General features: G+C 41.3%; 1 protein-coding gene across 1 annotated transcript in view; it reads right to left on the minus strand.

Annotated features, from left to right (window-relative positions):
• Window positions 1-20,481, minus strand: part of skic8 (SKI8 subunit of superkiller complex) — a 63,834-nt gene extending 43,353 nt beyond the window's left edge. The window contains exons 1-4 of the mRNA XM_076302815.1: window positions 20,386-20,481; window positions 2,558-2,622; window positions 2,426-2,453; window positions 1,449-1,554 (exon numbers count right to left, since the gene is read on the minus strand). Coding sequence (XP_076158930.1) covers window positions 1,449-1,554; window positions 2,426-2,453; window positions 2,558-2,569 — 146 coding nt within the window. The 5' untranslated portion in view covers window positions 2,570-2,622; window positions 20,386-20,481. The remainder of the gene's footprint in view (window positions 1-1,448; window positions 1,555-2,425; window positions 2,454-2,557; window positions 2,623-20,385) is intronic.
• Between the last annotated feature and the right edge of the window lie 1,116 nt (window positions 20,482-21,597).

Below are 21,597 nucleotides of genomic sequence, written 5' to 3' on the forward strand. Positions count from 1 at the left end.
TGACAAAACAGAGGTACTTTTGGTGGGACCAAAACTAAAGTGAGATATTGTTCTTAGTAATCTGGGGAACTTGGCACACCAGGTCAAACCAAAAGTAACAAGCCTCGGTGTCATCTTAGATGCAGAGTTAAGTTTTAAGCCCCATATCAGTAAAGTTACTCAAACAGCCTATTTCCACTTGAGAAACATTGCCAAAGTGCGGCCCTTTTTAACTCAACAAGATGCAGAAAAACTAATTCACGCCTTTATCACTAGCAGGTTAGACTACTGCAATGCACTTTTCACTGGTCTTCCCAAAAAACATCTAAAGAAATTGGCACTCATACAGAACTCTGCGGCTAGACTTTTAACTAAGACTAAGAAGAGAGAACACATCACCCCTGTGTTGGCTGAACTGCACTGGCTCCCTATTTCCTATAGAATTGATTTTAAGGTTATGTTAATTACTTACAAAGCTCTGAATGGCACAGCACCTTCATATATCTCTGAGCTTTTAATATCTTATCAACCACAAAGGAAACTTAGATCATCCAATTCTAATCTTTTAATCGTACCCAAAGTGCTCCACAAACAAAGTGGAGAAGCTGCTTTTATCCATTATGCCCCCAAACTATGGAACACCCTGCCTCTGTACATCAAGCAGGCGAGTTCAGTAAATATTTTTAAAAAAGATCTGAAAACATACCTGTACAGGAAACCTTTTAGTTAACTCGTCTTATCCTGTAGACTACTTTTTCAGATTATTCTACATCTGCTGCTATTGGAGGGCGCAGCCAGCCAGAAGCAGATGGGCTCCCCCTATTAAGTCAGGTTCTGCTCAAGGTTTCTTCCTGGAATATGGGAGTTTTTCCTTGCCACAGTTGCCATATGGCGTGCTTGTGGGGGGTAAGAGGGTTAAGGCTGCCAGTCTTATGACATGTCATTTTCTATATTTTTGATATGTTGCTGAGTGGATCATAAACGGCCCCAGCAATGAAGAAATGTGATTGATAATGACTGACTGACTATTATTTTGTTACATGCTTCAAATGTAAAGCACTTTGAGCTGCATTCTGTGTATGAAAGGTGCTATACAAATAAAGCTTATTATTATTATTATTATATTATTATTATTGTTCTTATTTCAGTTGTTATGTCGTTTAGCACTTTTTAACCCAAATATTTGTAAATATTTGTATAGTGTTGTATAGTTTGTATGGTGTTTGTTAAAATTGCACATTGCAGCTGTTAAACAGATGGATCAAATAATTGTTATACATAATTGTATAAATAATAACATTATGAATTGCATCCACAAATCAGCAGCCTTTTAACTGCGTTACAATTGCAAGGGTTCCCTTCAACCAAATTCTGTGGGAAACACTGCAAACTATGTTACAAAGGTGTAGTGGTGTAGAGTAGTGATTAGCAACCAGAATAAAAAAAAAAGTTATATACAAAACTCTTACCATTTCCAGACTTTCACCATGTCATCCAAAGACCCAGTCACTATGGTCTCTGATCCATCTGTTTGACTTTTACCCCAAGCAGCTGTCCATATGGCATCATCATGAGCTTTACACACACCAGGTAAAGAAGGTGTAATGATACAGGCAGTCAACAGCACATCAAACATGAAATTGACATAATTACACTACCACAGATAACTGAATCCATCACTGCAAAAGAACAAGTTGTGCTCTTTTATCCGATTGTGTTTCATGTAGGGTTAAGAGACAGTGATTAGTGCAATGCTGTAATCCTTCTATACGTAACTTGTCAACAGCTTATCATGTAATGTTAGGATCTGTTAATGTTCCCATTGTTGTAACACCATACAGATCACTTGGAAAACAGGGCTAACCACATTCGCTTGTTGAGCGATAGTGTTGATGCTGAAATTCAGCGATACAGCAATCTGCAAATTGGTAATATTATTGACCTGCTTTATAAATTCTGTTTTATCGTCTGTATGTTATTGTTTAGTACAAAAGCATATGAGAAGAAGAAGAAGAAGAAGAAGAAGAAGAAGAAGAAGAAGAAGAAGAAGAAGAAGAAGAAGAAGAAGAAGAAGAAGAAGAAGAAGAAGAAGAAGAAGAAGAAGAAGAAGAAGAAGAAGAAGAAGAAGAAGAAGAAGAAGAAGAAGAAGAAGAAGAAGAAGAAGAAGAAGAAGAAGAAGAAGAAGAAGAAGAAGAAGAAGAAGAAGAAGAAGAAGAAGAAGAAGAAGAAGAAGAAGAAGAGCTAATGTCCCCGGAGCAACTTGGGGTTAAGTGCCTTGCTCAAGAGGCACGACTGGAAGCTAATGTCCCCGGAGCAACTTGGGGTTAAGTGCCTTGCTCAAGAGGCACGACTGGGAATTAAACAATTAAACCCACCACTTTTCACTAGCCCAGCTCCTTAAACTACCACCGTTACTGGTAAATTTGTAGCCACATACAGTACTCACCATGCTCCTGTTTGAAAAGTATGCTGTACTGTAATAAAAACAACATTGAGGGAATAAAACAACTATAGTGCATGACTTGTGTGTGAAAATAGACTGTTTTCAGCTTTTTAACAATTATTTTCCATAAATTACCTGAGTACTCATTACCCCTTTCGCTGTACTCTTCAAGGTTGTTACTGTAATCCGGAAAGTCACTTCTAAACACAAAAAGCAAATACAAAACAAAAAAACAAAACAAAATTAAAACCACATCAGAGACGAAGCACCAACACATCAGATCACTCGATATTTAATTTTCAGCTGTAAAATTAACCCTCTTGAGCCTGGACTCATTTGTTACTTCTGAAATGCTCTTTGTCACATTGGCATCATATTAGTTGATATGGAACATTGCATTACATTGCTCATGGTAATAACTAATTCAGTGATGTGACTCACTCCAGTATTATTGTTGCTATCCTCACTCCTGAACATGGTAATTTGAGGAGTTTTCCCACTTCAAATGGAGAAAAAGAAAAAGATATATTCACTGTAACTCTACGGCTCTGTTCGAAAGGAGTAAAACTGCTGCCTTTAAGATATCTAAATGGGGAGCGAGGCAGCAAGTGCAGTTCAAAAACAGAAGAAAAAAATGCTTGTTTCTAAGATATCTTAAAAACTACCCCAATAACAGTTGCTTTTGAAAGCAGCATTGATGTATCCTTCTTGCTCCCTACTACCCAAAATCCTTTGCGTCAATCTCTGAAACAGCTGTGAAAAGTAAACAAAGATGGCGGATGACACTGGTGACAGCTGCTGAATTTGCTGAAATGCCGAAATTTTTTTGCTTAAATTTATTATCTTATTAGATCATTGTTGTAACTAGACTGCATTTCCGGCGGGAACTGCGAAAGTGTGCTTGCCCTGGTCCGGTCACCAACGTGAGCAGACAGTGACATACGCTATGCTGAACCTGGCTTGATCCAACAGTGCCTTTCAGTGTTGGAGCAGTAGCAATACCTCAAAAGCTCTATTCAACTATTGCCTTGCGGGGTGAATGCGGTTCGTTAGATTTTACCTGTGGCCTGCCTTCGAGTTTAGCTTCTATGACTAAAATCAAATCAATAAAATAAAACAACAGCAGTGATTGGCTGCAAAAATAAATAATGTCACGCATCTTGCACCTCTCAAACTGGGCTATCAGGTAACCTAAAGAAAAAATTGAAATTATGAAATATGACTAAGGCATTAAAATGCTGCTTGTTTGTCAGGATACTTTTTCACTGATTTATTTTAATATATTCCATCCCCTAATTCTGTTTTACTGGTTTATTTAACAAATAATCTATATGGATTTGCTCTATAAAGACCTTATGTCTGTTTGGAATTGTTTTGAGAGCCTATTGATGTATCTCAGAATAAAGGAATGTCCACAACATTAGTGATGTTTTTGTGTGTGTGTGAATGTATTTTACTTAACTCATTGAATGTAGCTGGATACTCACGAACGCATGTCTAATAGCCACAATAGGAGTAATTTTAGCAACACCGTATTTTGTGTGGCCCATAACGACCCAGTGGATCATGAAAACGTGTTAAAAAATGCACATTCCTTGCTTGTTGTTGGTACATTTTAATCCCATTCAGATTGCCACTTATCTGTGATGTAAGAGTTCAGTATAGGTCTAAGGTCTGGGGCAGGGATTTGACATTCTGTGACTTCTTCATTGAGGGCTTGCTTGGCAGCACTGTCCGCTTTCTCATTTCCACTCAGACCAACATGGCCTGGGACCCAGCAAAAAAAACTACACTCAAGTTCTGGTTCTTTAGACGTTCTAGTTGATCAAGCTCAGCTTTGGTTGTACTTTTTGTGTGACATTAAAGCCTACTGGAAAGATTTTTAATTGCAATTTACTTTTACGATTAAATAAAATTAATTTATCCCTCTCACCCATAGTTTTCTATTTATTTACAAATGTACATAGGCATACTGTAATTACATTTATACAGTTATTCTACTGATCTTTATACTATTCATCCTGCACATTAACATATTCTTACTACTCTTATGATGTTGTTTCTGCACTACAATGACACTGTTTCCACACGGCACATAGCTGTATGTTATGTACATATCTGTTATATATTTGTCATATTGAATATCCATATTTATTCTGTTTTATTATATTCTGTTAATACACTGCATATATCTATATTATTATTTCTACTATTATAATATTACTACTACATACATTATTCTACTTGTTGTATGATAACTGCTAATACACTGCACATATTTATATTTGATTCATATTACTCTAAACCACCTTCTGTATATCAACTGTATACTACTGTCTACATTGCACTATATGTCTTGACCTGTCTCTGTATATTTCATCACCTTTCTATACTTTGCATCACATTGTATGCATACTGTAGCTACTGTACATGAATCACAGCTAAGATCCTTGGTTGCTATGAAGGCCAGTCGTTCTAAATGGATGGTTGCTATGGCCAAAGGCCAGTTATCTCTCCCGTTGTCAAGCGGGCATATCCTAACTTTATCTTATTTTAAACATCTCTATTTTACTTAGCCTACTTCCATACAGTGACTCCTATTAAGAAGTGGCCACTTCATTCGCGCTTACCGTGATTCACGCAGCAACATTATTACATTAATCTGTCACCATATGCCTATGCCAACGTTTGCAAAGAGGAGAATCTTTTAATTTGATTCACAATGAAACGTTACATTTAATGTACATGCAAACAATGAGTAGGCTAGTTTTGGTTGTTGTTGGTGGTGTTACTGCATCCCTTAGTTATGCCTATGTAGCAGGGGTAATTATGCTTCCCTGAATTTCCCCATCGTGTCTACAAGTTCTATGGACATATTTTGTAGTTTCCCACGCCTCTGAGGTACAGTAGGTTGTAGGGGGGTGTGGCTTGGGTGTGGCAGGGGTTGGTTCCCACGCTGAAGACCCCTTAAGTGTTCATGTAGCCCCCTCCTCTGCCTCTTTTGCTACTGTCCTGAGGCAGAGGTATGTGGAGTCTTGCATACAATACATCATATCTTTTATATACTTGTATTGTGCATTTTTCACAAAGAACTGTTTTCTGGTGTTGCACACCTTATATACGAGTTACGTTTGTTTAATCTCTGTTTTTATGTTAGATCGTGACACAGTGCATATTACCTCAGTTTTACATGCTACAGTCTGCTAACGTGGCTGCAGGTGTAGCGGCGTTAACTAGTTAGCTTACAGATCTTCATACTGGTGAATTGACTGAATGTATTTAAACGTGGGCTACCTGTTTGATTGGCAGGAGCTGTGACGCGACTGGCTCGCTCCCTGCCTGATTTGTGTTTGATTTGTCATATTCCAGGTATGCCATATTTGTTTTATTGTGTTATTGTCTTTTCACATGTACTTTTATGGCGATTCACGCAACTGCGTGTCTCGTAGGTTTGCCGCGCTCTCTCTTTTGCTACTGTCCTGAGGCAGAGGAGCTGTGACGCGACTGGCTCGCTCCCTGCCTGATTTGTGTTTGATTTGTCATATTCCAGATTTCAGAGCAATAAATATTAAAGCAAAGGTCGGTTGTGGCGTCCATCACTTCCACTACAACACAAGGCAGAGTGATCGAGGGAGGGGAGAGACGACCTCTGTTACACTGGTGCCGTTTGACCCGTCGTCAGTTCAGCTGTAGCCGAACACCGGGGTTGCTGCATGTTGATGTGACGTCTCCACTGGACCGGAGCTGTTGCTGCTGTGCTGCCTCAAGTCTACTGTCGCCGCGCCTCTTCTGCTTTTATCGTCAGGAACGTCAGTGTCGTCTGACGTGTATCTTTTGCATGGACTCTGATATCACGCATTTTCAAGGGTGTTTTAATGTGTGTGTGTTGCAAATGAGCATTGTATATATGTGTATATAGCATATGATTTGTGTTATTTCTTTTCCCTGCATTTTTACATTAACATGGATTTCACTGGTGAGAGTCATGGGTACTTTAGTGTGGGGAGAGGAAGGGGCCTTCTGACATTTAGTACTCCGGGTAGCCCTGGTTTAGCCAGTGGTGGCGTAGTTAGAGATAGGGTAACATTTTCCACGCCTGTACATCAGGATTTGCCACCACTGGAGTTCACTGAGTCGGCCATCCCTGTTAAACTGACTAGAGAGCAGGTTAGGGAACTCAGTTCTAACGTTAGTCAGTCTGTTAGCGCAAACCTTGCGCATAACGTCGGTCTAGGTTCACCAGCTCTTTCTGCCGGCCATTCCCTGGGGGGTGGTACTCTTATTGATGCGTCGAAATTGAATCTCGTTCTCAAGTCTGAGAGGAAAGAGCCGCCTTTCTTTAGAGGTGATGGTAGTGATAAGTTCTCTCTGTGTGAGTGGGAGGGATTAATGAGATTGTCCTTAGCAGACTGATGGGTCGCGCCAGGGATGTAATTCGGATCTGGCTCCGTAATAATGTGCAGGTGTCTGATTCAGGCAACGTGGATGCTGTTTTTTGCATTCTCAGGCAGCATTTCGACAGTGCTGTGCATTCCGGTATGCCTCTGGCTGATTTTTACTCCACTGCGCCGTATGTTAATGAGCAACCTCTTGACTACTGGATCAGGTTGAATAAGGCGGCTGAGGTAGCAGAACAGTCTTTGGGACATGACAGCAGGGCGTTGCGGCTGCAGACTGTACAAGTCGCCGCCATGTTCATTAGGCATTGCCCTGATAGAGAGCTCTCAATGATATTTCTAAGTAAGCCTCAGAGTGAGTGGACTACTTGTGAGGTCCAGGCACGCCTGGATGAGTTTCTAAGGAATCACAAGTTACAGAGGAGTAACGTATTACAGAACACTGCTTCTATGGGCACACCTGTAATGGAGGCTGTGAGCTGCAGTGTGTCACCTGGTGAGTCTTCAGTGGGGGTGGGCAAGCCAGATAGCGCAGCTGCAGAAGGTACCACATTGGACAGGTTATTGGACATGCTGGAGAAGACACTGGTGTGTAATTCCCAAGCTACTCGGCATAGTCAGCCTAAGCGAGGTGAGAGGCGAAGTTTCAAGTGTGACGTGTGTCAGAGTTTGGACCACTCTACGCAGTCACACTGTAGATTGCATAAATTGTGTTTTCTGTGTTTTAGTCCTGAGCACATGCGCTCTCAGTGTCAAGGTAGGTCACAGGGTGTGAGACGTGCTGTGGATTCTGCTGCGGTGGGGACTGCGCAGAAGCCGAAGTCGTTTCAGGGAAACTGAAGAGCCTCCATTCGGGGGAGGGCAGTGGCAGGCATCTGAGTTTACCCTCCAATTTGAATGATGATATTGAGTCTGTTTATTCGTATTTTTGTGAGACATTGCCAAAGTCAAGTAAGGTTGTTATGCAAAACACCATGAGAACTGCACAGAGTGATGGTCTGTTTTACACCTCTGTATTGGTGCAGGGCAAAGTTGAGTTAAAGGGGATGTTGGATACTGGATCAATGGCCACCACGCTTAGTGCAGACGCTGTGCCGCGTCTGAAGGAAGCAGGGGTGTTGCCAGGTGAGTTTCCAGCCCCTGTTGATATTGTTCTGGTTGGCTGTGGAGGTAAGCAGACTAGTCCTCTGGGCGTGTGTGACTTGGCCATTGAGATGTATGGGTTTAGTTTTGAAGTCCCGGTGTTGATTGTTGAGGGGCAGGTGGATCCATTGATTGTTGGAACGAATGTCTTAAAGCCATTAATCAGACAGTTCAAGTCCAGTGATGCTTTCTGGCGGGTTGTGAGCCAACCTGACATTATAGGTCAGGAGAATAGCAGTCAGTTCCTACGTCTTTTGTCCAGCCTGGAGAGATGGAGAGGTGGGTCCATCCCAGATAAGGTGGGAACTCTGAGGCTGAAGAGCGCAGTCACGCTCCAGCCCATGGCTGAGCATCTTGTGTGGGGTAGGTTACCACCTAAGACACGCATCTCTGTTGGCAGCACGGTTGTTGTGGAGCCCAGCACTTCGCGCTGTATTAACAGACAGATGCTAGTTGGACGAGTTGTCTCTCCTATGTGGGGGGACGGGTGGCTTCCGGTCAAGATTGTTAATCCGACGTCGGTGGCAGTAACCCTACGCCGGAATGCAAAAGTAGCTGACGTGTATCCCGCCATTGCATTAGAGGACTTTGATCAACATTTTGTCTCGCAGCATGTGGCTAAGGTGAGCTCAGGCAGTTCTCATGGCAGCTTATCTGTTAAGAGTGATCCTGGCGGCTGTATGGGCAATGATAACTGCACGCTGCAAAGTCTTGGACTGGGTGCTATACCTATTGACAGTTGTCAGGTCTCTTCTCAGTGGAAGGACAAGTTAGTTGAGTTGATCGTGGAATTTGAATCTGTCTTTTCTCGGCATCACCTTGACTGTGGTGAAGCGAGTGAATTTTGCCATAGGATTAGGTTGACTGATGACCGTCCCTTCAGGTTGCCATATCGCAGGTTGTCCCCAGCACATTATCAGAAGTTGAAAGAGACTTTGGATGAAATGGAGGAGAAGGAGATTATTAGGAAGTCTAATAGTGAGTACGCTTCTCCATTAGTGCTGGTGTGGAAGAAGAATGGTTCTAAAAGGGGTTCATGATGAGGCAGGGCACCAGGGCCAGCAGCGTACTCTGTGGCTGGCCAGACAGAGATTTTACTGGGACGCGCTTGAAAGGGATGTCAGGGATTATGTGCACAGGTGCAAAAGGTGTGTAGTTAGCAAGGCTCCGGAACCTGAGGCTAGGGCCCCTCTTGTTTCCATTGCTACTTCAGCTCCTTTAGAATTAGTCTGCATTGACTTTTGGTCTGCGGAAGATTCGCATAACAAGTCCATTGATGTTTTAGTGGTCACTGACCACTTCACCAAGCTGGCGTGTGCATATCCCTGCCCTAATCAGTCTGCTAAGTCTGTGGCTCGGGTTCTATGGAATAGCTTCTTCTGTGTGTATGGTTTTCCTGCGTGCATTCACTCGGATCAAGGGGCTAATTTTGAGAGCTTTTTAATCGCGGAGCTGCTCCTGTTAGCTGGGGTGGAGAAGTCTCACACCACTCCGTACCACCCCATGGGGAATGGCCAAGCAGAGAGAATGAACCGCACTCTAGGAAGCATGATTAGGGCCCTGCCACCAAGGTCTAAGGTCAAGTGGCCTCAACTACTCAACAGTCTCACCTTTGCGTACAACTGTACTGTTCACGAGACCACAGGTTTTCCCCCTTTCTTTTTAATGTTTGGCCGCACTCCAAGGTTGCCAGTAGACCTGATGTTTCAAAGTGTACTGTTGGACGGGGATACAGTGGACATTGACGCATATGTTTCTTCCTTGGGGAAGGACCTACGGGAGGCCATGACTGTAGCTCAGTCTAACGCAGAGAAGCAGCAACGTAGGCAGGCTGAGCTATATAATAAGAGAGCTAAAGGGGAACCGGTCAATGTGGGTGACCGGGTACTGCTGGCCAACAAAGGTGAACGGGGAAAGAAGAAACTGGCAGATAGGTGGGAGGGAACCATTTACACTGTTTTGTCTGTGAATACCACCACACACACCTTTAAAATTAGGAGTCCAGCGGGCAGTGTGAAAACTGTGCATAGGAACCTTATTATGCCGGTGAACTTCTTGCCGCTCCCTGACACTGATGAGGATGACAATCTGTCATGTTCTGGTGGCAGTCTTAGTGGGGCTGACGGCTCACAGTCCAGTGGGGATAACGCCACTGTAGACAGGACAGTGAGGTGGGTTGCTGACCTTTCAGGTAGTTCTGACACACGTAGTGTAACAGGAGATTTTGGGTCTGTGACGGTAGACGGAGGGAATGAGATGATTCCAGATCTAGCTGGAATAGAATCAGAGAGTACCTCTGTGTCTTCAGCCTGTGAGAACCTTCCGTGCGCTGTGTCGGACGAGTGTACTGAGTCTCTGTCAGTTGACCATCACCCGACTGTTATTTCTCCTATCCACACTGGTATTCCTGCATCTCCTGTCTCACCTGGTCGTCGTAGAAGTGGCATGCGTACAAGGCGTGGCAGATTGATTAAACCTGTGAATAGACTCATACAGACTATGTCTGCTCAGGGGGTGCGGAGTCTTTTTCGGGGAGCTCACTAGAGATTATTCACATGTTTCCACTGTGGCTGTGTATACTGTGTATTTTTGATAAGTTTTCTTTCATAAAGTGTGTTTTGTAAAGTCTCTCCTCTCCACACTGGACTTTCCCTTGCGGGAAAGTGTGATTAATATCTGTGTCTATAGCATTAGACTTGCAGGTTAGAGTGTATCCTCTGCTCATGGGGTGTATATGGCACCTCTTCTAAGGTTGGGTTACCTTCCTAGTCCTTTAACGGACGGCTTTCATCGCTGGTGGACCAGTGGTCCTATCTATGGGTTGCACTACCTGCAATTTATTTTTCAATACGGGTTGTTTTCTACTTATTTCTATATTATATAGGTTTATGTATAGGTAAACCTTTATGATTTTTTTTGGTTGTATGGCTTGAATAGTTGAAATTCAGTGAAGTCAGTGGGGGTGAGTGTAGCAGGGGTAATTATGCTTCCCTGAATTTCCCCATCGTGTCTACAAGTTCTATGGACATATTTTGTAGTTTCCCACGCCTCTGAGGTACAGTAGGTTGTAGGGGGGTGTGGCTTGGGTGTGGCAGGGGTTGGTTCCCACGCTGAAGACCCCTTAAGTGTTCATGTAGCCCCCTCCTCTGCCTCTTTTGCTACTGTCCTGAGGCAGAGGTATGTGGAGTCTTGCATACAATACATCATATCTTTTATATCCTTGTATTGTGCATTTTTCACAAAGAACTGTTTTCTGGTGTTGCACACCTTATATACGAGTTACGTTTGTTTAATCTCTGTTTTTATGTTAGATCGTGACACAGTGCATATTACCTCAGTTTTACATGCTACAGTCTGCTAACGTGGCTGCAGGTGTAGCGGCGTTAACTAGTTAGCTTACAGATCTTCATACTGGTGAATTGACTGAATGTATTTAAACGTGGGCTACCTGTTTGATTGGCAGGAGCTGTGACGCGACTGGCTCGCTCCCTGCCTGATTTGTGTTTGATTTGTCATATTCCAGGTATGCCATATTTGTTTTATTGTGTTATTGTCTTTTCACATGTACTTTTATGGCGATTCACGCAACTGCGTGTCTCGTAGGTTTGCCGCGCTCTCTCTTTTGCTACTGTCCTGAGGCAGAGGAGCTGTGACGCGACTGGCTCGCTCCCTGCCTGATTTGTGTTTGATTTGTCATATTCCAGATTTCAGAGCAATAAATATTAAAGCAAAGGTCGGTTGTGGCGTCCATCACTTCCACTACAACACAACGCAGAGTGATCGAGGGAGGGGAGAGACGACCTCTGTTACACCTACAATGCAAAATTGTTCCCTCGTGATTGTTAGACGCATTTCAAAACATCGCGACGTGAAATGCCACCACAAAACATTGTTTGTGAATCGGTCTCATTAGGAGCCCTCGCTTAAGCTGTCACAGACTCAGGCGCTACTTTTAGGGCTAAAATGCTTCCTGAATTACTCTTAGTAAAAAAAAATAGGAGTCCTAAAGTTACGAGTGACGAAGTTACGAGTACAAGCATCTCATATCAAATGACCATGGCATTACGCTAAGCAACATAAATCTCAAAACGTTACAGCAACATCTTCTCCCTATGACCTAGCTAGCTAGCTTCTAGCCACACAAGAAATGAATGAAATCTCCGCTTAGCATTCTAATAACAGAAGGGGCACATTTATGTGGACCACTACAACATGACTCATTATGTCTCTAACGTTAACTGTATAAAACACTTACTTTCATAAAGGAAGCACACCATCCAGCACATACACATGGAAACCGATATTTTAGGTAGCCTACTTGGCCACGAACTCAAAACGTGTCTCTCTGAAGCTCTGTTCTAGCGTTGCTAAGCAACATCAAATAAACGAATAGACAGTCTTCCAGTATTAAATGTGTACGTGTGATTACGAATGGATGTGTGTGGTTTGCAATTAGAACAAGAAATAACATTTCCAATAATTTCCCATTATAAATTACATAATATTTGCACCTTCCTTACTTGTGAAGCTCACATAATTCTAATGATCTCACCCTATGTAGATGTGAAATGTAATACAAGGTTGCCACCTAGCGTTCAGTAGGCTATTTACATTAACGTGACATTCTTGCTTATTCTTTCGTCAACTCCATGCTTTTAGGAAAACAATCTTTTTATCATAGTTCCCTCTTCAATGAGCGATTACCAGCTCGTTTTTGTAACAGAGATAGCTGTTTATTGTCCCTAGGTTTACAGAAACATCTATTCATATTAATACGTAGCCTATGGAGTGCTGCCGACCACTGTTCATTACGGCCCAGAATGCCTTGCATGTCTTTACAACAAAACAACACAGTAAAACCTAAATGCCCATAAACATATGCATTTGCATACTTGTAACATTTTTAATAATACTCTTCCATCATGATATTTAACAATAATGAAAAATTTAATTTGAATACCGTCAATGTGAAAACAACTCTATTATGTAAGCTATATATAGCTACTGTTCTCCTTGCTATTTCAGTTCGTAAGTCCATACTATCCCATGGCAGAGCAAGGATTCCATGATTGGGCAAGGTTGCCTGGAGACATTGTGGCTGCCCAGAGACATTGAGCATACTTGGAAGGCATTGTGATAGAAGGTGAATGGTGCAAAAGTGAATGGTGAGAGTTACCAAATACCTATGGGTGGTTTGCAAAATGATGGAAACTTTTGGAATATTTCTTTTTTTTTTAGCTTATGCATCCTCACATTGGAGTCCCCAGTTCATATACAAAATTTGGTATCGATATGTGACAGTGTTCCTGAGATATGGACGACTTCCTGTTTCGGAGCTTCGCTGCCGATTTCGTTTGGCTGTGACGGGCAAACGCTTTCGAAAATCAAAAATCCTTTCTGTAACTTTTGTGAGGCTTGGTCCAAGGATCATGTACGTCAAGTTTCGTGAAGTTCGGACCAAATTTGTGACCTGTGAAACTTAAGTTTCGCTTTCTATTCAATCCAGTATGGCGGAAGAATGACAAGGGTCAGTGACATCATTTTCAATTTCCGCACTACACCGGTTCCGGCCGGACGTTCCAGAGTTGGACCGGTGGCGATATCTCAAAAGGTCTAGGAGCAGGAGCTGGCCAAAAATCGGGCTTACAGGAATAACTAGACTGCATTTCCGGCGGGAACTGCAAAAGTGTGCTTACCCTGGTCCGGTCACCAACATGAGCAGACAGTGACATACGCTATGCTGAACCTGGCTTGATCCAAGCATTCTAACAGTGCCTTTCAGTGTTGGAGCAGTGGCAATACCGCAAAAGCTCTAGGAGAGGGCTATTCAACTATTGACTTGCGGGGTGAATGCGGCTCGTTGGATTTTACCTGTGGCCTGCCTTTGAATTTAGCTTCTATGACTAAGATCAAATCAATAAAATAAAACAACAGCAGTGATTGGCTGCAAAAATAAATAATGTCACGTGTCTTGCACCTCTCAAACTGGGCTATCAGGTAACCTAGAAGAATTGAAATGATGAAATATGACTAAGGAATTCAAATGCTGCTTGTTTGTCAGGATACTTTTTCACTGATTTATTTTAAAAATATGAGCTATGAGTGTGAATGTTATATATTCCATCCCCTAATTCTGTTTTACTGGTTTATTTGACAAATAATCTATATGGATTTGCTCTATAAAGACCTTATGTCTGTTTAGGATTGTTTTTCTGAGCCTATTGATGTATCTCAGAATAAAGTAATGTCCACAACATTAGTGATGGTTTTTTTTTGTGTGTGAATGTATTTTACTTAACTCATTAAATGTAGCTGAATACTCATGAACGCATGTCTCTAATAGCCACAATAGGAGTAATTTTAGCAACACCGTATTTTGTGTGGCCCATAACGACCCAGTGGATCATGAAAACGTGCCAAAATTCCCATTCCTTGCTTGATGTTGGTACATTAATCCCATTCAGATTGCCACTTATCTGTGATGTAAGAGTTCAGTATAGGTTTAAGGTCTGGGGCACGGATTTGACATCTGTGACTTCTTCATTGAGGACTTGCTTAGCAGCACTGTCCACTTTCTCATTTCCCCTCAGACCAACATGGCCTGGGACCCAGCAAAAAACTACACTGAAGTTCTGGTTCTTTAGACGTTGTAGTTGATCAAGCTCAGCTTTGGTTGTACTTTTTGCGTGACATTAAAGCCTACTGGAAAGATTTTTAATTGCAATTTAATTGAATGCAATTTACTTTTACGATTAAATAAAATTAATTTATCCCTCTCACCCATAGTTTTCTATGTATTTACAAATGTACATAGGCCTACTGTAATTACATTTATACATAGTTATTCTACTGATCTTCATACTATTCATCCTGCACATAGACTTATTCTTACTACTCTTAAGTTGTTGTTTCTGCACTACAATGACACTGTTTCCACACTGCACATAGCTGTATGTTATGTACATTTCTGTTATATATTTGTCAAATTGAATATCCATAATTATTCTGTTTTATTATATTCTGTTAATACACTGCCTATATCTATATTATTATTTCTACTATTATACTGTTACTGCTACATCTACATGCATTATTCTACTTATTGTATGAGATAACTGCTAATACACTGCACATATTTATATTTAATTCATATTACTCTAAACCACCTTCTGTAAATCAACTGTATACTACTGTCTACATTGCACTATATTTCTTGACCTGTCTCTGTATATTTCATCACCTTTCTATACTTTGCATCACATTGCATGCATACTGTAGCTACATGATTCACAGCTAAGATCCTTGGTTGCTATGAAGGCCAGTCGTTCTAAATGGATGGTTGCTATGGCCAAAGGCCACAGTTATCTCTGCCGTTGTCAAGCGGGCATATCCTAACTTTATCTTATTTTAAACATCTCTATTTTACTTAGCCTACTTCCATACAGTGAGTCCCATTAAGAAGTGGTCACTTCATTCGTGCTTACCGTGATTCATACAGCAGCATTATTAAATTAATCTGTCACCATATGCCTATGCCAACGTTTGCAAAGAGGAGAATCTTTTAATTTGATTCACAATGAAACGTTACATTTAATGTACATGTAAACAATGAGTAGGCTAGTTTTGGTTGTTGTTGGTGGTGTTACTGCATCCCTTAGTTATTATGCCTACAATGCAAAATTGTTCCCTCGTGATTGTTAGACGCATTTCAAAACATCGCGACGTGAAATGCCACCACAAAACATTGTTTGTGAATCGGTCTTATTAGGAGTCCTCGCTTAAGCTGTCACAGACTCAGGCGCTACTTAGGGCTAAAATGCTTCCTGAATTACTCTTAGTAAAAAAAAATAGGAGTCCTAAAGTTACGAGTGACGAAGTTACGAGTACAAGCATATCAAGCAACATACATCTCATAACGTTAACGTTACAGCAACATCTCCTCCCTGACATAGCTAGCTAGCTTCTAGCCACACAAGAAATGAATGATTTTAAATCTCCGCTTAGCATTCTAATAACAGAAGGGGCACATTTATGTTGACCACTACAACATGACTCATTATGTCTGTAACTCTATAAAACACTTACTTTCATAAAGTAAGCACGCCATCCAGCACATACACATGGAAACCGATATTTTAGGTACTTGGCCAATGGCCACGAACTCAAAACGTTTCTCCCTGAAGCTCTTCTAGAATCTTTGCTCTGAAGGCTGCGTTGCTATGGCAACATCAAATAAACGGAGAGTCTTTTCAAGGTATTTCCTGCTTGTACTGTCGTCAAATCCATGCTTTGAGGAAAAAATTATTTTTATCATAGTTCCCTCTTCAATGAGCGATTACCAGCTCGTTTTTGTAACAGAGATAGCTGTTTATTGTCCCTAGGTTTACAGAAACACCTATTCATATTAATGTTGTAATGTTATTTGATGTCAAAAGTGGCGCCAAATTGAATGGGGTTCAATGGGGATGGCTAGGTTATCTGCTCATCCCTCCCTGCCTCCTTCGACCCCCTCCAATTTGCTTACAGAGCCAACAGGTCTACAGAGGATGCCATCTCAAACCTCATGCACACCACCTTAACTCATCTGGAGGAGGGGAATGGGAATTATGTGAGGATGCTGTTCATTGACTTTAGTTCAGCATTCAACATGATAGTACCTCTCACCTTGGTCACAAAGATGAAGGCCTTAGGACTGAACACCACCCTGTGTCACTGGATATTTGACTTTCTCACCAACCGTTCACAAGTGGTTAGAGTGGGGGGTCTGACATCTGACTCATTAACCATCAGCACTGGTGCTTCCCAAGGCTGTGTTTTGAGTCCACTGCTGTACAACATCTACACACATGACTGCAAAGCCAACAGTAGTCATACCTCCATCATCAACTTTCCAGATGACACAGTGATCTTGGGCCTGATTAGTAACAACAATGAACAGCTCTACTTGGATCAGGTTGATGAGGTGGCACTAGGGATGTAACGATTATCGGTATAATGATAAACCGTGATAAAAATGTTGACGATAACAATTACCGTTTTCTTTTGAAATATCATAATTATCACGGTTGATTACCACGGTGTTGAAACCGTGTGTTTAATCCTTCCCAGCTTCATCCGAGCCTGCTTTTGACATACAGTAGGCCTGGTACAATGAAGCAAAATTGGTACCTTACTGATTCTGTTGTCCAATTGATGGTTTTAACTGCTATTTGGATTAGGCTACAACTGATTTTAAAAGGCGGAACATTTTCACCGCAAAACTTGCACTGTATCATTTAGCCGCTCTGCGTTTTTCTTTTTTATCTTCGCGTCCACATTAAATCCATTCCACTCACGTTATCAGAAGAGCACAGTAGCCTAAAGTTTTATTTCTCAGGGTAGGAATTTCACGGCGGCCACGTCGTTGCTCCTTGCGTTGGCCGTGATGTCCCTTTGAAAATCAGAGGTTTACAGGCCACGGTGGCCTTGGTGCCCTTCTTTCAATATCCTGCTTTGCGTCCTACTAATAGCGATTTTTATTTAGCCTATGGCCTGTCAAAATATTCACAGCGCAAATTCATTTAGTATTTTATGCAGTGGAGAAAGTGACAGCGCAAGAAAGAAAGTGCGTCTAAATTCACCCATTCTTCTCAGTTGAACTACTCGCGAACGAGCCTACTTATCACGCAGACATCAGTATCACATGAAAGAGCTTTTTCTCAGCTTTTAAACGATGTTAGCCGCGAATTGCTATGGTGAACGGTTCGCGAGAAAAGTAAATAATATAATTCAATTTAATCATAAATTCTACTGAAGGTTTTGCGTCCATCACCCTACCCATTCCTCTCGGTGAAATACTTCACAAACCTTTCGTTTAACACATAACAAACCATATATCAGAATAAACAGACCTTACCGAACACAAAGATGTAAAGCAGTCACCTGTACAGTTAGCCGTTCCAGAGTAATCCAGTTTTGAATTTGCAGTAAATTTCGACATGCATGGATGTCTCCAAATTTGGGCTTTAAGTTTTACAATGTGTTTAAATTGTTCCACATGATTTCATAACGGGCCAAATACAAAATAAATGTTACAAATATCACCTAGATATCGGTAAATCAGAGGACAGCTGACTAAGAGTTTGTGAAAGTAGATCACAAAATGCTAAGCATGCATCTAGGCTATTTGAGTTTCTTAAAGCTGAACTGTGCTTAAATTGTTCAATACATGATTTCATAACAGGCCAAATATAAAATAAATGTTAAATATAGCCTAGATATCTGTAAATATTAGATGATCAGATAATTTGCAGTTCTATGTAATATGTCATGTTTCATGTTTTTGTAATGTTTCATACAGTGATGAAGGTCTACTGCAGTGAATAGGCTATACAACTTGATCATTTTTATAGCCTACTACTGTATAGTTAACTTTGGCCTTGGTGCCCTAACATGTGGCCTTTGTGCCCTCCACCAAATATGCTCAACTGAAGGCCAAGTGGCCTTGCCCCCAGAATGGTGAAATTCCAAGCCTGGTCTCACTCATTGGATCCAGATAACAGTAATAGCAACCTCCAAATAATGTTAGGGTAAGTTAAGCTATAAGCACATACCCAATTAAACATGAACGGGACACTTTTTGAAACTATTCACACTTTTAAAAATACCGTGATAATACCGAAAACCGTGATAATTTTGGTCACTATAACCGTGAGGTTAAATTTTCATACCGTTACATCCATAGGTGGCACAGTGGTGTCAATCTAACAGCTTGACACTGAATATCAATAAAACCAAGGAAATGGTAGTGGATTACAGAAGGCAGCAGCAGAACTACAGTTACACCCCACTAATGTTTTAAATGTTAACTAAAGTTTTAAATACCTTGGTGTCCACATTACTGAAGACTTAACATGGACTGTTAACACTCAATATGTTCTGAAGAAGTCCAGACAACGACTCTACTTCCTTCGTCAGCTAAGGAAATTCAAAGTTTCTACATCCATCATGAAGGCCTTCTACACTTCAGCGGTTGAGAGTGTTCTAACTGGTAGCATCATAACCTGGTATGGGAACTCCAGTTAGAGATTGTAGTACTCTGCAGAGTAGTGCGCTCAGCTGAACGTACTATAAGAACTCAACTCCCTGCTCTACAAGATATCTATTCCAGAAGAGTACTCCTAAGAGCCCAAAAGATTCTGAAGGACTCTTCTCATCCTAACAATGGATTATTCCTACCGCTGAAATCAAGAAGACGCCTATGTAGTCACAAAGCCAGAACGGAGAGACTCCGAAGTTTTTATCCCCAGGCCATTCAAACTCTGAACTCACACTATACTGACTTTGCACACATTCACTCCTCAGCACTCTCAAACATTTCCCAACTCTGAATTCACACTATACTGACTTTGCACTCATTCACTCCTCAGCACTCATGACCCCCCCCCACCCCCCCCACACACACACACACACACACCTACAAGACGTTTAGCACTTTTACATCCCTCACCCTATGCTACAGACCTTTATTTATTTTCTTATTTCATCACACGTCAAAACACACACACACACATATCTGACTTTCTCCAACTTTTGCACATCTCCATAGAACGTTTTATTTATTATTTTTGATTTCTCCTCCATCTACCCATGTCCTCGATTGCCTAGCCTTGGATCTGCCCAAGGTTTCTTCCTTGGTAAGGGAGTTTTTCCTTGCCCCTGTTGCTCCTGGGTGCTCCTTGTTGGTGCCCCCCCATCCCAATCCTCCCCCACCTTTCTTATGCAGCCCTTGCCACTTAATCTACTAAACCCCCCCCCCCCCCCATTAATGCACAAATAGGCTGACACCAGACATAATTTCACTGCATTTCTTACTTCCAGAAACTATATGCATGTGACAATAAACTTCCTTGTAACTTGTAGGTGAACTGGTCTACTATTTAGCCTCAGATCTGCCATAGTGTCTACGCTTTCCGAACGTTCGCCTGCCCCCTTGGCTCTGCCCGTACTGACAATGGGAAGTGAACAGGTTCTCCGTAGGGGAAACACGAGTTCCATGAGGATCCAAATCGAGTGTTTCACCGGTAAGATATTCTTTGGTCACCGCTAGTCTACGGCTCCCATTGACTCCATTCATCACATAAACGTCACTTTCAATTGGCCATTAAAACCTGCATGAACCTCCTGCAATGGTTCAATTTCTACATATGTCAGATCACTTTTATCACTGTAATTTACGATGCGCTCCTTAAGCATCTTTTTAATTAGGTCTACTCGTTTGAATTCACAACTTAACTGCGGCTAGCTAGCCTTCTCCCCGCTTTTTTCGTGCTAATGCAAACAAACATGCTGTCTCACTGTTTGAATAATTTCAAATGTAGAAGTTACCCGCATATCGGAGGACTATTTTTATTAGCTTCATATTAAGAGCAACGTACAACTTACCTGCTTGTTACAAGGTTCGATCATTGACTTATAAGACAGCTGGGTTAGATACAGATCACACAGCGCGTGTTCCTTACAGGTAACAACAACTTCTTCTTCTTTGAATTTTAACGGCAGCTAGCATCCAACTAGTTGCATTACTGCCATCTACAGGACTTTTAATGCATTACACTATATTCTGATAAATAAACCAGTATCCATTAAAAACTTAAAGAAAATTCTTTTTCCCCTCCCACTTGACCCTATTTCTAAAATACCTTTTAGAGATAGATCTTCTACTCCAATCTCTCTCAAATCTCTGAACAACTCTTGTCTGTGGGAATCATAGTTTTTACAGGACATTATAACATGATGCACTGTCTCCAGCTCACAAGAACACAATCCATTCTGATGTTTTCCTAAAACAAAGAGAGTACTGTTCAGCAATGTATGTCCTATTCTCAATCTTGCAATAATAATTTCCTCCTTACGTCTCATCCCCTTTTTATAAACATTAACTGAGTCAATTACCCTATTAGATATAGAAAAAAGGTGCCTCCCTTTGTTTTCTTGTTCCCAAAGCTGTTGCCATTTTAAAATAATTTCCTGCCACACAATACTTTTGCCTTCTGACTTAGACAGATTTATGTGGACATCTATAGCTTCCTTTTCCACAGCTTTCTTGGCTAACTTATCAGCCTTTTCATTTGACCTAATGCCCACATGAGCTGGAACCCATAAAAAAAAAATCTGCCCCCCTCCTTTTTACATCTTTTATTACCAGTAGAATCTCATATATAAGGTCTTGACGGCTCTTGGATAACCCTTTCCCTAAACTATTGATAGCTGATACAGAATCACTACATATCAACACTTTACGAGTTTGAATCTGTTCAGTCCATTGCACTGCCATCAAGATTGCATATAACTCCACTGTAAATACACTAAGAAAATGTGAAGTTCTTTTAAAGGTTTGCATAGTCCAACCCTGAACAACAAAAGCTGCCCCTGAAGCACCAGATTCTTGATCATTTGATCCATCTGTAAAAATTAATAAATGCTCTTGATAATTTTCTTGTACATGACACTGAAATACATGCACCAAATTTTTCCAGATTTTCAGACTTAAACTTAAGCAGCTCTAAATCTTTTTTGGGACCTCTAGTTGCCATAATGGAATTGAAGGCCACATTACTCCTGAACAGAAGCTCTTATCTAGAATAGACAGTTCTT

The sequence above is a fragment of the Alosa pseudoharengus genome, unplaced genomic scaffold (assembly GCF_046254945.1).
Source record: "Alosa pseudoharengus isolate Yale_2024_CS ecotype anadromous, Long Island Sound unplaced genomic scaffold, YU_APseudo_1.1 YU_APseudo_1.1_scf_10, whole genome shotgun sequence".
Classification (NCBI taxonomy): Eukaryota; Metazoa; Chordata; class Actinopteri; order Clupeiformes; family Clupeidae; genus Alosa; species Alosa pseudoharengus.